Source organism: Frieseomelitta varia, unplaced genomic scaffold (genome assembly GCF_011392965.1).
Source record: "Frieseomelitta varia isolate USP_RPSP 00005682 unplaced genomic scaffold, Fvar_1.2 scaffold_795, whole genome shotgun sequence".
NCBI classification, from domain to species: domain Eukaryota; kingdom Metazoa; phylum Arthropoda; class Insecta; order Hymenoptera; family Apidae; genus Frieseomelitta; species Frieseomelitta varia.
In genome coordinates this window covers 79396-96659 of record NW_025110584.1, presented here as the reverse complement: position 1 = coordinate 96659, position 17264 = coordinate 79396, and the positions used below count along the sequence as shown (strand labels likewise).

General features: G+C 34.3%; 2 protein-coding genes across 6 annotated transcripts; one reads left to right on the top strand and one right to left on the bottom strand.

The window, feature by feature from the left end:
• Positions 1-162: 162 nt before the first annotated feature.
• LOC122536063 (mRNA turnover protein 4 homolog) lies at positions 163-1360 on the top strand. Of its 2 annotated transcripts, none has more exons than XM_043668112.1 (4): positions 163-209; positions 457-761; positions 855-1091; positions 1160-1360. In XM_043668112.1, exons 2-4 carry the CDS (start codon positions 570-572, stop codon positions 1316-1318), a joined length of 588 nt encoding a protein of 195 aa, XP_043524047.1. In that variant the 5' UTR covers positions 163-209; positions 457-569; the 3' UTR covers positions 1319-1360. The 2 variants fall into 2 exon arrangements, with proteins under 2 accessions (XP_043524047.1, XP_043524046.1); XM_043668111.1 differs by having other exon boundaries at positions 201-330.
• Positions 1361-2974: 1614 nt separating this feature from the next.
• LOC122536053 (phosphatidate phosphatase LPIN2) lies at positions 2975-15875 on the bottom strand. Of its 4 annotated transcripts, none has more exons than XR_006308321.1 (12): positions 14615-15272; positions 10391-11320; positions 9190-10182; positions 8986-9110; positions 8588-8796; positions 8205-8384; positions 7612-8145; positions 7204-7535; positions 6609-7112; positions 6416-6519; positions 5420-5973; positions 2975-4724 (listed from the first exon to the last, which is right to left on the bottom strand). XR_006308321.1 is itself a non-coding variant. In XM_043668089.1 (12 exons), the coding sequence occupies exons 3-12, from the start codon at positions 10577-10579 to the stop codon at positions 4574-4576; spliced, it is 3321 nt and encodes a 1106-aa protein (XP_043524024.1). In that variant the 5' UTR covers positions 10580-11320; positions 15336-15639; positions 15708-15875; the 3' UTR covers positions 2975-4573. The 4 variants fall into 4 exon arrangements, 3 of the variants coding, with proteins under 3 accessions (XP_043524024.1, XP_043524025.1, XP_043524023.1); XM_043668089.1 differs by lacking the exons at positions 5420-5973; positions 14615-15272 and adding exons at positions 15336-15639; positions 15708-15875; XM_043668090.1 differs by lacking the exons at positions 5420-5973; positions 14615-15272 and adding an exon at positions 15336-15655.
• Positions 15876-17264: the final 1389 nt, after the last annotated feature.

Genomic DNA, 17264 nt, shown 5'->3' with positions numbered 1-17264 from the left:
CATGATAACACGTACAGATGTAACCATACAAAATTTTAATTGATTAAATTGCGTGACTAACTAGAAGCAGTTTGTATTTCGATTTTATTTCTAATTTTTAATTTAAGAGTTATACAACTTTTTTTTCTTTGCTTAAAATGTTCTATGTTTAAAGTTAGGAACTCTGGTGGCATTTATGTCAGACAAATTTATGCGCCATTTTCCTTAAAGTACGTAAAATATTTACTGTAATATACTATTATAAGAAAAGGTGTTTCGTGGGTTTATAATCATCAATATAATTTTTAAAACTACCTTGAAAAATGCCCAAGTCGAAAAGAGATAAGAAAAGTAACGTTACGTTGTGTTATTTGATAGTTTATTTATTTATCGTAAATGCATAATTCCTGTAGACTAACCTATAAATACACCATGTGACCCAATGATAATCTTAATCGATAAACTTGTGTTCCACAGTATCTCTCACGAAAACAACTAAAAAAGGCCTTGTTCTGAAGCAACAGATTGTGGAAGATGTTAGAAATTGTGTCGAGAAATATGCTAGGATATTTCTTCTATCCGTGCGCAATATGCGTAATGACAAACTTAAAGATATACGATCGGAATGGAAAGACAGCCGGTTCTTCTTTGGCAAAAATAAGGTGATTGCGTTGGGTCTAGGCAGATCACCGGAAACCGAAACAGCAAATGATCTTCATAAATTATCGTTAGCGTTGAGAGGACAATGTGGCCTGTTATTTACAAACAGAAGTAAAAAGGAAGTATGTACTTCTTTGTTATAATTAAATATTTAAAATACACACTAATTGCAAACACGTACAAAATTCACATCCATTCGCATGAATCTTGTCAAGGTTTTGAACTGGATGGATGAATATGAAGAAATAGATTATGCTAGATCTGGTTTTATTGTGCAAGAAACCGTAGTGTTAAGCGAAGGACCAATGCCAGAATTTTCACACAGTATAGAACCTCATTTAAGACAATTAGGAATGCCTACAGTTTTACAGAAAGGTGTGGTAACGTTGATCAAAGAGTATACTGTATGTAAAGCGGGTCAAATGTTAACTCCAGAACAAGCAAGAATTTTGGTAAATATGCTGTTTTACATTTAACATATATCAAATACAATGATATAATAGTTTGTATCTTTTTACAGAAATTACTGAATAAACCATTGGCTACATTTAAATTAATACCTTTAGGTGTATTCTCCAAGAAACATGGATATAAACAACTTATATCTCAGGATGATGTTAAAGAAAATATAGAAGAACAAATGGACATAACGGAAATGGAAGAAATTGATAATACATAAAGCATTAGTTCTTATAAAAATATATATAAAGTTTTATAAATATTTCTTTCTCTCATTTCTTTTTATATCCCCTTATAGTCAACTTTTCACCCTATAAATTTTGTTAAAAAAAAAAATAAAAGAAGAAACATATGAAGATATTAACTAGAGCTATTCATTTTTGGAAACACCTGATGTAAAGATAGACATAAACATCATTTTTAAAACATTAAAATTATGAAATGTGTTTCTTTTGATCAATTTTTCTTTACTTAAACCATTTAGGAATGACACTATCTTTATACTTTTCTGTATTTTGGATTATTGGAATTGTATTGGTAAATAATGAATTACTATACTAACCTACAATATAATTAAAAATATCGAAATGCGGATTTAAATTATTTTTAATTGTCTATGTAGACTGTTTATTATTGGTGTTCTGAAAATTCTTGCAAAAATAAGGTGATTTTTGATCTAAATTCTGATAATGGAAATAACATGTCGATTGATTCCTCTGATGTATCAGATGATGAATCTCCAAATTGCAATAAAAAGAGATTAAAATATGAAGTATATAAATTCAAATATTAAATTAAGAAAATTTTGTCAATACTACTATGGTTAATTGTGTTCTTTCATTATTTATTTTATTACTGATTGCAGATTAAAACACGTTGGCCAAGCAGAACTTCGATAAATGATGTGCGATATTGATCAATGGAATTAATATAATTTGGCTATGAAAAGAATAAACTGATGAAATTTAAATCGTTTAATGAGACTGTTGGTTTATTATTATTTTGTCGTTTATTTGTTTTAAAAACTACAAGATATATAATTACTACATATTGATGTTTAGTCACAGAATACGGAACAATGCCAAATAAATCACATGGTAACTTCAAAATTACAAAGTATGGCACACACCACAGTATATGTGACACAAAATCTATTGAATTTCATAACTTGTTTAATAATATTAGAACATTATGCGATGATGTTATATTAAATATAACGAAAAATAGCGTAATATAAAAATATGTGGTGACATATATTGAAATGTTATATTCCATAAAACATAAAGAGATATTTATGAATTCAATATACATAACAATATCCTATAAAATTTCATTTGTTCTATAAATATTCAATCAATATTAATATTAGTTACGAGGAAAAGCATCTGAGATCTAATTTCGCAGCTAAATTATTGCTAAGAAATGTTTTCAGTATTTAGTAATTTATGCATGTATGTACGTTCATCGAGTATGAATTAACACATAACTTTATATTTATATTTATTATAAATAGTACGTAATACTTTCGAGATATAATTGATATTATATTTATTATAAAAAGCAGATATACACACAGACAATAATCAACTAAAATAAGGTTGACAGGAAATTATAAACTTAAAGAAAATTTAATTGTATTTGTACTTTCTAAAAGTGTACGTGCTTAGAGCAAACATTAAAATAATACCAAAAATTGAATAAGTTTGATTATTATCATACTATAATAGTAATAAAATTATAAAATAATAATAATAACCATAATAACAATAACAATATACATTACTTTGCTATCATTTTGTGATAACAAACTTAGTGGAGACTTGTAAATAGTATAGAAAAAAATAATATTGTCATCTCCCGCATTGCATTTTTCCTTTATTTCATTATGTTTTTTCTTTCTTTTTTTTCATGAAATCATTTGTAGTCAACCAGAAAATGTTTTGCTTTAAATGTAATTAGGATACAATACTGCATGATCAAGTAGTTTGCGTGTACCACATCATCATTTGGTTGATGTCAGGAAATTGATTTTTTACTATAATTATTTCAAATAATATATCTCTTACGTCATATTTCTAATAGTACATATTTCAAGTACGAAATATATTCTAAAATGAAAATATTTTCTATTTTCTTTGGTGGAACACAATTATACTTTTACATGTCACTGATAATTGTTTAAAATTATTAAGATTATCATTCTCTCATGTTATTGTAGTATTTTCATTAACAGAAATTAGTAATCTGTACTATTTTACTAACAACCTTTATACTTAACTATTTTTTGAATGTATTTTGAAAGACATAGGCATACAATATCATCATCAAGAAAGAAGAAAAGGAAAAAAAAAATTCAACGGCGCGCCTGCGCTACAAAATGGAACATAGTTTGGAATAATAGTAACTTCATATAGGAAACTACATATAGAAACGTTTTTTCATTATTAGTGTAAATAATAAATTTGCTTTTATACACTGTTATCGTCCTGACCTCATTAGTAATTTGTTCGAATTATATCACAATACACAAATGATTACATTCTAAAATATGGCAACTTCACAGCACACTAATTTAACAGAGATCTTATATAAAAATAAATAAGGATTTCTTTAACGAAATGTTCGATAAATATATCTGCTAAAGTAATATATAAATATTTAAATTATAATACAATAGACTCTTATATGTGATCAAACGATTCTAAGCATCAGAGATTTTTTATGAAATGGAACAAAATATAAAAAACTAGTAGTAAAACACACGTATACTATTTTTTGTTAATAATAAACGAACTTTTCTAACAAGAAATATTTTCTGTAAACGCATCAATGAATCATTTTATATGCATGTTTATCACTGTATTATAATTACTCATCGGTATCGCATAAATGTTGTCGATTACAGATCAACAATATAATATGTAAGTAGTGAAAAAATCTACGGATTACCTTAAGCACAGAATTAGTAAGCGACTTTCTTTGAGCTCTCGAAGCATATAATGATAGGATGAGTCCCTTAATTGTTATATAAGAGGCACTCGTGCTCTCTTCTCTGAGTAATGTAATAATTTAGCTATAAATTATATAAAAACTAATTTTTAATGTTATTGGAAACTGAAAAAAGAATCCTATTATTCTATGAGAATTGGAATGTGATTAAATTTGATTGTGAAAAACAGGTTACTCTTCTTACATTCTAATTTATGCATCGTTTATATTGATGATAAGTTGTTTTTATGCGCATTTAATGTTGTTTAAGATCTTGCGATCAATAATAGAAATTTAATTATTGCAGCCTACAATCATGGTATAAACCTACTTTAGTCTCATCGATTTGAAGGTCAAGAATCCTACGTCTGAATGTGTCATACGCAACATACGATATAAAAGATGATCAGTAGAATCGAACATTATCAAATTATAAATAAAGTATATCCGTTTCTTGTTTGAAGTAAAAATTATAAAATATTTTCACTTAGGTGATTTGTCTTTGAGCGTAAAGTTCTTCGAGCGATGGTACTTCCGGTATTGGGTCTCGCCAATACGCAAAATTACTAAATTCATCCGCAGCATCCTCTCTCCAGGCTGGGAAAAGATGATCGACGATAAAGCTCATGTTTGAGTATCTAGAAAAGATAATATGAACAAATTAAATGCATTGAATTTATTGTAATACTATAAACTGCGTGTTTGCTAAAAATAAAAATTTAAATCGAAAAACAGAATCTGGGGTAAACGCCAAATGCGTAGTTTCATTGCAGAGAATAAGAATCATTATACATATAGATATATAATAAATAAAATTCTTTCTTTTCATTATGATCCAACTACAGCTTCATTTTAGCATGCTGATATATGTATATATGTACATATAATGGTAAGCACTACGTTTAGATATTAAAAATTGATTTGAACTTGTTATGTTAAAAAAAAAAACATAATAAGTTTGCAAATGTTTATAACTTAACGAAATGCTAAACAATTTAACTTTATTTTCAATGTTAATGAAATTATCTACACACATATGAGTAATATGTTCGAAGTACTTGGTTGAATGATCGTGCATAAACAAAAAAAAAAAGTAAAAATTATTTTACCATATATGTGTTAATGACACACCTAGAGTCTTTATTTTATGAAGGCTTCACGCAAATAAATCAATATCAATGTCAATGACTTGAGAAAAAGCTATTGATTTTAAAATTGGTAAGTACTTCATTCCACCCGTATAACACTTAAGATGATGAGCCTACATTAAAGCTACTGAAAATGAATGAGGATGGAAATGACAAAAAACAATTGTGTAATAACTAGTGCTTACCCTATAAGAATCATAAGAAGATAGGTAGGAGTTCTTGCACAACCAAATACCTCAAAGCATACTAATAATGTTATATAATAAAAAAATAAAGTAAAATTCCACTTTTATGAAACAAATAAATAAAATAGAAAAACGAAAAAAAGTTGCCATTGGAAAGATTTAACTGCGCTTCAACAGTGATATGTATATATCACTATGATAAACATTTACATAACTATATATTGAGACACATTGCATTACATATAACATATATCTTGTAATCAAGTATGCGACATAGCTTGTAAATCTTGTAAATCTACAAACGTCACTAAATATTTAAAAAAAAAAGTACCGCGCATAAAATAATATTCCTATTACGAAGTAGCAAATCTATATGTATCAAATAAAAAGACAGGACCAATGGCACAAATCTACTGTTTTGTAAAGATCATCATCGAAACATTATCAATTGGATTAATAGAATAAAGCAGCTATGGTTGTGCCGCCATCAGTAGGTGTTTCACATGGGCAGTGGCGGGAACAACTCATTGACGATATCGCACTGACATGCGTAACTGCAAGCATAGAAATATCCGACCTAAATATGTACCAATATCTCTCTTTCTGAACAACCAATTTTCCTTTTCTGCAAAATATCTTGTTTCTTCCTTACGAACTAGATGCAGTACAAATATCAAATTCCTTTTACATCAAAATCACAAACAATATTATTTAAAAAGTCAATCATTGTTCTTTTAGAGAAAGCCTAGCGTACATACGTAATTTCTGAAAGCAACGTATGAAGATGCGAATGTCTATTTGCCTCTAGAATAACATGTTCATATCATCTTACAATTTTGTATAAAAAACATGACAAAAATATTAATTAAATGCTAATACGCTAATTAACTAATTAAAATTAATTAAATTGAGCACTACGTTTGCATGATTCTGTTTATCTACTAATAATCTACAATAATAAAAGAATATAAAATAGTAACAATAGTAAGTACTTACGAAGATTGGAATGTTTGCGTTAATTCATGTTTTAATTCACCTCTATGGTTTATAGTAAATATACGCATTGTCGGAATTCCGACAGCTCGATACGCCCAAACATCCTAGAAAAAGAAAGTAAAGAATATTTACTACATGATACTTTGGAAGAATATTTTGGGAAATTATTGTAAATTAAAATAAGGATATTTACATTAATTCGATTTCCGTAACCAGCATAGAAAGGTCTTGAACCTTCCGGGAATAAAGCTTGAATGTCACTAAGGCAGGATATTTTAAATTCTTCGGGTTTTCTTTCTATAACTTCACGATGGAATGCTGAAATTAAGCTCGTTGGATTTAAAAGCAATGGTCCGTCAGGGAGTGACAAATCTCCCTGTCTAATGCTTTTCAAATATTCTCTCGTAACTTTAGCTTGTCCAATGGCTCTTGCAGAAAGATACAGCAATTTGTAACCATTATTTTTAATTTTTGTGAATAACTGAGCAACACCAGATTGAGCCCAATCTTTACCAACGATTGGCAAAATATGGCCTAATACATCAGATTTTGTGATAGTTCCATCTATATCGGAGATAACAATTTTGTCATCCCATTTCCACTTGTAAATGTGACACTTACAACGTGTTGTACCCTGATAAGCTGTAGTTACACTAAAAACTACTTCATTAGCTCCGTCTTTTAAATTAAGGCTTGCCTGCAACAAGACAATAATTCAAAATAAATAAATAATACACAAGCATTATAAAATTTTATCCGTGACATCATTTTGCAAATCTTTTACGTACTATCTGTGCTGATGATAATCTCAAGGTTTTACGATATTTCTCAGTAGATTCGTAATACGATCTTCTTTCTTTAGGTATCTTTATTCCTTGGGATTCGTTCTGATTACTGTCGGAATCTTCGCTACCACTATAACCTTCACCGTCTCTGTCGCGACTTTTCTTAGTCTGGACGATGTCTTTTGTTAATTTCACAGACTGTTCCACTGTTTCCATTACTGTCGCTATAGTTTCTACGTTCTGATCAATCTTTAATTCTTTATTTGAAGTTTCATCAATTGGAGTATGTTCTTTGGTTTCCATTTGTTCCGATAATTGTACAACAGATCCATCAGCTATAATACATAAGAAACGATCATTTAGACGCTACTCGAAAAATAAAGGATAAAGTTAAAGAGAAAAGTATCTTACTCTGATTAAGTTCCTGAGATTTTTTGGGTGGTTGCGCAGAACGTCTCCATGAAAACCACGAACTATAACCACTACGGCTTTCGGGTTTGTCGTTGCTTTCTTGTTTCTTCTCTTCGAGCATTGGTAATGACATACATTGAGCATATAAATTTTCGATTGTATTTTGCGGTAAATGTCTTTGGAACACAGCATAAGTCATTACAATTGGACAAGCAGTAGCCCAATTGTAGAATTTTCCATTAATTTTTACAACTAAATTTGGATTTTCATACAATTTTGGATCTGAGCAGATATCTTCGAACTGGAGTAAATTTTGATGGAAAATTTCTTTCGATGGACCAGTTTCAGAATCTAAACCACCACACAAGGATAAACTAATATTCATGTTGCTATCAAATATAGAATGTTTCGATTCTTCAAAATCACTGTCTAATGACTTTGGTCCACCAATAGCTCCTTCAACGCTGTTAGGACTTTGTGGCAAACTTGGTCCGTTACCTGATTCGGTATCCTCTTCATCTACTCCTTTCCCATCTATGAATACGAGTATTACCGTAATTATGTATAACAATTTATTAAAATGAATTATTTACCTTTAACCGTTGTTTGGCTTCTATGAGAAGAAGGAAAATAGAGTGCTGCAACTTCCGGGTCCAGTTCGTCGGCGTTAAGATCACTGAGATAAATCCCTTCTGATTCTGGATTACGTCTCATACGAGAGGTTTTCCGCATAAACGACAACATACCACTGAGCATAGATCGGTGTGCTTCCACTGTTATTGAAACAATTGATATAGTTAGTCTAGAATACATAAAATTTTATTATAATATATATTTACAAATTTTTTTTAATACTTTTACAGACAAAAGTAAATTAAAAAAATTTACGCTGTGTCCTTTTTTTAAGCAAAATATAATATTTTGTGTTTTTTACGATTCTTATCTTTACGTTTTTCCTTCTGTCAATTATACTAACTATTTGGCTGAGTAACAGCGTTCGATGAACCCAGTGAACTTCTGTGAGGTGCATGCACCGGCTCTGGAGGTAAACTGGGCAGTTCGCCCCATCTCCAGCTCTGCTGATGGCTTTTATCTTCTTCTCTTTCAGTGCCTTCTTGCGTTATTTTACGCATTTCAAACTCTGTGTCAGATTGAACAGGTGAACATGGCCTAGAATCCTGATTCCTATTAAATATGATGACAATAAAACGGTAAAAATATTAATTTTACATGTAAGTATGCAGTGCGAACACACCTGTCTCACAATTTCTATAGTATTATGTATATGTATGTGTATGATTATGTGCAGCTCTTAACTTTTATACACATAGACAGAGTAAATATGTAACATGTACACAAATGTGGTAAACTTACTTTGTAACTTCAGTATCACTGAAGAAATGGAAGTCTGTTTCAGGACGTTTGTCCGTTGTTTCCTGAGTTGAAATTATAGGTTCATTTTTTTCCTCTAGTTCTACGGTTGGACGTGAATCCTTCAACTTTAATCGATACACATATTAATACATGATGCTACATCGATGGCTGAATAATTAGGTCTATAAAAGCAGCACAACTTACAGATTCACCAAGAGTTCTTACAGATTCATCCGAAATGGGAGTATCGTTTTCGCTTATCTCTGTCTGGCTACTACTACCATTGCTAGCCTTCCTCTGAGATCCTTTCTTCTTCAAAATGCTTTTTCTCTTGCGTTTCCTCTTAGTTGAATTAGTATTGCTCTTATTTTCTTCGACGCCTTCGTCTTTTAAATTCTTTTTACTCGTCGATGCATTCGATTCGTCACTCGATTTTTCCCTGCCACTACTTTGCACATCTTCGGTGATTGGTCTAAAGTCATTGTTTACTACGCTAATTTTACGAATTCTTTCAGACGAAGTCACAGCCACAAAAGACTTGGGCGTAGCTGGACAGGTCTCATCATCGTTAATGCCATCCATATTAAAAATTTCATCCTCGCTTTTCAAGCAATCTCGTTTTTCACCGCTCTTTTCTTTCCAGTTTCCCAGCAGAGCTTTTTCAAATTTTTGTCTTTGATCGACAGAAAGTTCTGGAAAATTTTCTTTGAACAATCTCTCTTTATCCTCACTTTTTAAAGCGGAATATTGCTCGCAAATTAACTGTTGCCTCTGTGCCGTAGGAATATCACCAAATATTTCTTTGAACATTTCCTCTCTTTCCTCTGAAGTCAGAGCAGCAATTTGAAGCCACTTTGCACGGTGATCCGATGGAAGGTCAGAGAACTGTTCAATTAAGAATCTCTCTCTTTCGTCCACTGGTAAAGCCGACATTTGCTCCCATTTCTCTCTTTCAACAGACAAGATAGATTCTATAACAATCTTGTCTCTTTGCTCTGGCGGCAGATCAGAAAGTATATTGAATCTAGCTGACGGGAAACAATTATCTTCAGGGATGGGAGAGCAAGCCAGATGAGGCGGAATTTCAGTGTCAGTGGGAGAACCATGTGAACTAACTTCCTCTACAAAAAAGGCTTCTCCAGAGTCTCCCAATTTCATGTGGATTTGTCTAGGCTCTCCATTTATTTCTATGTCTACCTGTGAAAGAGAAGACGAACAAATTATTTCTCCTCTGTGTCTAATCTTACGTTACATTTTGTACCAAATAGAACATTGCTGCACAAAAGATTTTAATAGATATAGAAAACAAGATATGAAACGCAGTATTGCAATAGATTTCAAACATTTCTAAAAATATTGTTGAACACGAGAGATAGACGTAGGATAAACGCAAACAGAGACTTACTATTTTTTCTCTGGAACGTAGTACACCAAGTTTCCCAAAGCGAACGTGGAAAGGCGAACAGGTGAACGATCCATCCGGTTGCTCGACGACGATGACGTCGATGGCACCGGTAAGCGTCGCCGCGTTGATCTCATTGTAGAAAACGCGAAAGTTGCTTATGAATTTGCCAATGTAGTTCATACTGTACATCTTACACTAACGTATTACGTCTCGAATCACGTCCCGAAATGTATGTCTCCGTCGAGATATTTTCACCGTTCCGCGTGTCAAGCGGTGGACTGCGACGACAGGAAGATTGGAAATCGCCGCGACGCCGGTCAGTTGTATATCCAGCCGTTCAAAAGTCTTCCGTGGAGAGGAGTAGCATCCAGTCCAGGCACGTCGAGCTTAAAGAACGACTTAACCACATCGAAAAGTGCCGTTCCTCGATGGCATTTGTCAGGGTCGACGTGGCTTGTTGCTAATCGCCCGCTATCAGTTAGAAGGTTCTAACCGTGAACTCTTGCTTCGGATCAGTATCGAACGAACTTCAACGAAACCCGTCGCCAATGCGAGACGAGAGAGAACTGTCAAGGATTCGAAGCCGGGCAAATGCTTCGACTGCAGAGCTACGACGAGTTTATCGATGCGCGTCGGGACACGCAACCGTCGAGAACGCCCGTTCAAAACTGGTGAAAAGGGATGTATCTGTATGATAGAGTACACTCACGCATAACTAGATTCGAAGTTAAAGTCGTTTGTTCTCTCGGTTCGGTGAAAAATCTATCCAGCCGACTACCAGCAGACGGTAGTCGAAATTGACGTTAGAACAGGTCACGTGTGCAGCGTTGGCCAATCCGAGTTCCGATACACGTCGGTCAATAAGGCTGGACGTCACGTGACCACGTGGGAATCCGAGTGTGCCGCGTCCTTTGAATACTTCTACCGGATCTGAAAACAGGAAGTTTGCTCATTAATTCAAACTGCACGCAGATACACGAACTAAGGACAATCAATACGGTTTCGAAGGAAATCAACTTAACGTTGATGCATTAATTTCCTAAGTCTAGCGTTGTCGTCGAGAGATGTGGATCATTAAAGTTCGGTTGTATAATTTTCTTAAAATAGCGGAAGTATTTTAAACGCTGAACTTTGCTCTAATGAAAGTTCGTGATGCGTGCGAGCGCTTAACATTTTCACACTCGTGCGTGCTCGTCATCTTCCATCGTCATCTTGGCATTGTTGGCTCAAGGTTGCATCGTGTTTTAAACGTTGTCAGGCGTGACCAGAATCGAGGAAATAATCGAATATCAGTTTGGATCATCGTGGAATTACGTGCACGCAAACATCGCGTGTTTTTGGACAAGTCATTTTATTATTGCTTCATCAGTCGCGCGTGGACGATATCGAAGAAAGATACAACGTGACTCTTTTTTAATTCGATCGCTCATTTAATAGCTACTGCATCTTTCAGAAAATTCAAAAAGTTTTTAGAAATTAAACGTTGAGCCATCAGAACAATAAAATTATTATTAACCCGGGATTACCCACGTGAGGGTCTAGTCGCCGGGATGTACCTGCGCTAGACCCCCAGGTGGGTAATCCCGGGTTAAATTTGTTATTAATAATTGAATCACAATTAAATTATTTGTCGCGTCATTCCGTTTTAGAAACGGCTTGTAATAAATGATACTTTGTATTTTGATCGACAGACCTGTTCAATTTTTATCGGAAACGGATTCACATGTTAATTTGTTGCGTAATTAAATCCGCTTGCCTACGATCATTCGACGATGCTAAATAACAACAATTCATATACGTAATTAGACCAACTTCAACAAATTCAATAATATCGTTAACAATGCAGCGTGTATTCTTGTCCTATCTGAGAGATTTCTGTTTCCGTTTCTCTCTCTCTCTCTCTCTCTCTCTCTCGGTAACTGTTCCTCTTTTACTCGTTCTCTCGTGTTTCATTGACATTGAAATATCGCAGGTGCAAACGTGTGAATATCATTAGTAATCAACACTACATGCAGATGGCACCGCAATATGTATTATATCTAACAATATGTAAATATACACTTATATATGTAGATACAGTAGTTCGTTAAAACGAGATACGAAAATATGGCTAGCAATCGTTCAAAAAAAAAAAAAGAAAAAAGAAAAGGACTAGTGGCAACTGTTTCCGAAAGAGCCAACTTATTGTTTGTCTCCCTTTTTACGCAAATCATTCTAACGAACAATTTCCTGGAACACACGTTATGGTTAAGTTCAGGGCCGAGAATCGTATCGCGAGTTACCAGTAATCACAACGAGTTTCTTGGCATTTGGCGATTCGCCAGAATCGAAAGACATTCTAGCCAAAGTGGAACACGTTCTTCCGAAACAATTTCCGTTCCTCACTCTTGTTCGCTGTGCTCGAGTTAGCAAGCACAATACACGCTCTATCTACGACACTTTTTTCTTCTTTTTACTTACAGTTTTTCTCCTCCCCCTTTTTTTGTAATTATTAATTATTCTGCTTCGGAGCTTATCTAAATGGCAGTATAAGATTGTGCAACCGCAGCTCCATCGAAAATAACCATGAAGAAAAAAAAAAAAAGAGAATGAAAAGGAAAAATAAATGCTAGAGAAAAAAATAATGTGGGTTTGCAGTCACTACGCTACACGTGCGAATAATCTCAATAACAAACGCATTTTGTGCAATCGCCTGTTTTACATATATTTAATTATGCTCTTTTCAAAGACTATCATTCCTCTTAGACTGTTGTTTCAACATGTGTCGTAAAAATTGTATAAACAAGTAAATTCATTTCTTTCTCGGTCGCAGATAAAAATTTTAGGAAAATTGTCGATTCGGAAGCGAAATGTTCCATAAGTATATGTAGAAACGTTTGAATTTCGTAATTACCGTGGAACTTGTCGTTCAGAGAAATGGATGACTCACTATTACGTATTTGTCCGCCAATGACACGGTGGTTACATTTTTAATTTCGACAATGACTGATTGAAGGTCGATTTGAAAATGACTCGCTTGTTCTTCGAGATTTTTACCGGATGTAATATCAGCTGACTTTAGCGTGGCTTTCAATTCTTACTACTCTAAAACTATTTCTTTTCTTCCTTTCAACTTCCCGAGGCTACACGCTGGTCTATTTACATTAGCATTTTCCATTAGCGTTCGCCAGTACTAGATTTTGTTATGCGAATTTATGGAAATGTAATTTTACGTGATTGTCTTGCGTCACGGCGGATAAACACGCGACAGACACGTCTACGCGAATTTAATTTCGTACCTGGGAACTTGCTCTTTTATTTGCTGTATCCCCTACCCTCTTCTTCGATCTAACCTTTCCATTCTTCCAGTTTCCGGTTAAAGGACAAAAGAAAAATATTACAATGCTACTGCAAACACAGGCATCGTCACAACCAACTTTAATAAAAACTAAAGGAGACAAAACATCGGGATTCTGTTCTGCATGTTTGGCCTTCATCCAGAGACTGATTCATTGCATTGCCCGTGCACTCGACACTGAACTTTATCTATCAACCAATCGCGCGAAAATCTTTTCTCTCGCGCCAGAAGCTAATCCATTCTTTTGTAATTTTGTTACGGCTCTATCGAGCTGCCAAAACTCTTCCCCGAAGGAACCGAAGAAGAGAGCACGAAAAGAGACAGCCGATTCGACGAAAGAAAAAAAAAACTGAGATTGCGTCGCCTTTGCAAAAAATGGCGAACACTTCTAAACCTTGAGCTTTGATCGCTCTATCGCTTTCGACGAAAATACGCGAGATCGAACCTGAGGATATAAACAAAGTTCGAGGAAGCCAGTGCCAAACAGTAGAAGCAAAGATAGACAATCGAATTATGCAAGTGAATTTTCTTCTTTCGAAACCTCGTTCTTTGGAAACGAACAAGGCGAATGTTGCTTCGCAAATATCAGATATCAATACTCTCGACAATGTCGACAAAAACTTTACGATAATACATTTCGCTGTCACTATTCATACGAGACTATTCAGTCTCGTTTCATTCATACTCGAATCGCTTCTTTCAATTTCGCGCAACTGACGTGCATACGTACGTATGTAAATAGTTGTATATATGATGTGCAATCGTCTCTCGTAATCTCGTCGAACAGGAAAAACCATCGAATCAATCATAGATAACAGCTTTCTGTTACTATCGTTATACTACGATACGAACGTATCTTGTTCATGTGCCCTTTTCCTTTCACTTACCTTCTCAAGAACACGATCCCACGATTCCCGTTTTCGTGAAAAGAAGCTTGAGAAAATCGCCGACGCACTGTGTTATTGGCAAACGTTAAAATCTGATCAGAAAATATTCGATTTCTTCGAATGTCGTTTGACGCGCGTACAGTTTAATTAAACATCGAGGAAAATGAAGAGAAATGACGTTACCGACGCGCCGAAAGGGAACTCTGGTAAACTGCTTCGTTCGAGCATTCAAGTGAAACTGAGTCAGCGACCGAAGACTCTTGATTCTCGATACTGCGCTCACGTTTTATCGTGGCTATGCTCGAACAGCCGGCGATGTGTATATACTTGCTTACATACACCGTGCTGCTCGTGGCATAATACATGTAGGTAGATATACATGCTCACGGCACGAGCACGTTGAATGCTACGCGCGTAACCGTTGGTAAACACGATCCTTGTCAAGGCGAAGAAAACGTGCGTGGTTCATGCGTTTGCCAATGGAGAGCCTTCTGATTGGTCGTTGACGCTCGGACTAGTAGTCGAGCCTTCTTTTCGTTTTGTAAAAGAATAAAAGGAAATACAGCGATACGTAGTAGCGATCGTTGACCTCAATTGCTCGATTTGTCTCTTTCGACGTAACCGACTATCCCGTTGCGTTGCTTTTCTCCGCAATGCCAGAAGTATGTGTCAATGAAAAAAAAATCATTTTTGTGTACATATATATGTAGATACTACGTACCTATATTTCACTACATGTTGCACATAGTTCCGATAGTTTCTGCAGGGAAAAACGGTGACGATCGGTAACGAATGGTGACGAATTACGAGATCAGGATCCGTGATAAACGGTGACGAGTTACAAAATTAAATCGATAAATAAATCTCAAACAGGAAGACGTGGCGTTAGTACGAATACGAAGGACGAAAAAAGCGAGCGTCGCTAGTAAACACCGATCCGCCGAACGAGAAAATGTCATTGTTGTCTGTTCAGGTATCTACCATCTAGCTTGAGTTGGCCCGATACGCAATTGCGCAAACCCACGCTGAAAAACAAAACAATTTCACAATCAATATGATAGACTGAAAATACACTGAAAACATCGTCATTTACGTGCTTAATGATTTGACCTGTTCTATTTCCAAACTCGATAACAAACAACTACATGTGTGTAGACATTCTACTAGACAGGTAATAGGTTGGTTAAAGGAATCGCGTGGATGATAGCAAATAACACATTGGTCAATATGTTGACACCTTGCCGGCGGGATGTTTGAAATAACAGTTGCCTACAAGAAATATTTATTTATTAGAAATCTATAATTATAGAAGTTTTGTATATAATTGTACAATTTTTAAAGACATGGCTATTCTTGTCAAAATTAATATTAATTTCTGTTTAGACAGAAACATAGTTGTGTAAATCTATTTATTTCAATTATCGTTTAAATTATAATGAATTATATCTGGAATATTTTGATAGTTCCAGTAATAACAGATATTTTCATTCGTTTATTTATTATGATTTTTGTTAATCAATCAAAGTCAAGTATGTATAGGTATATGTATATATATGGCACCCATTCTGAAAATGTTACGACGTTAAAGCAACGGTGTTTTTCCTACTAACTAAAAGGATCGAATGAAATTAGCACGATATCCCTTGTTAATAAGATAACATGTTTTTAACCTCGACATTGCCGCGTAATCCTTCCTTACTAGTGAACACGCCACGAATCGATAATTCTCGAGTTACATTGCGTAATATCGTAACTCGATTTGACCAACGCGCGCAGCACTTCACGTAACATCACAAATTTTCTATTTAATGAGCGATCTCGAAATATTGACACGTTGATGCCACCTCTGAATAAATAATTCCGAACAAATTGAACCGACGATTTGAAAAGAAAAGGGAATAAACGAACTGTACAGCGAATAGTGTAAACAAATTATTGATCTTACTTAATCAAACAATCGAAAATATTGTGTTTGCTGCACGTGGTTCTATCGCTTTGTTGTTACAAACGACACGTTCCAGAGCATATGCTCAAGTGTCCGTTTGTTCACATAACGTAATCGCAAGTGAAAGCGTAATATGTAACAACCATACACAGCATGTAGCTGATCAACGTTTATGATGGACCACTTTCCAAATTGTTCAGTTTTTACGTCAGACAGCTATGCGACAACAGAATTCGCGGCAAGATGCAAGCAAAATATTTAGATTGGCCAAAATGTAACTATGTTTATTTTCTGTGCAAATAAAAATTTAAAGGCAAATATATTGACCGTTTCGTTTCATCATCTTTTGTTATCTTTCAGGCAATTTCTTGATTCTACGTTCAAAGAAATTCTTATCTTTTTCGACAAAAAATCGTTCCAAGAACGATTTGATATCCTCATCAGCAGTAACATTTAGCAGACTAATTCTGACACAGTTTTAAGGCTTCTTCACTATTTTTTTTCCTTTTCAGAGTGTTCGCACCGCAAACTCATCCAGCCAGGGAAAGCAGTTTTATAATTTCTAATTTCTCGACGGCAGGGATCTCTCGTGACCATATTTTATATCCTTTGTTACTTTTCATCTTCTATTGTAGTCACATCGGACTACCAATTTCAAGGCTCGACGCTCAATTCTAAGGATCGGTGACTTTATCGCAACTTTTC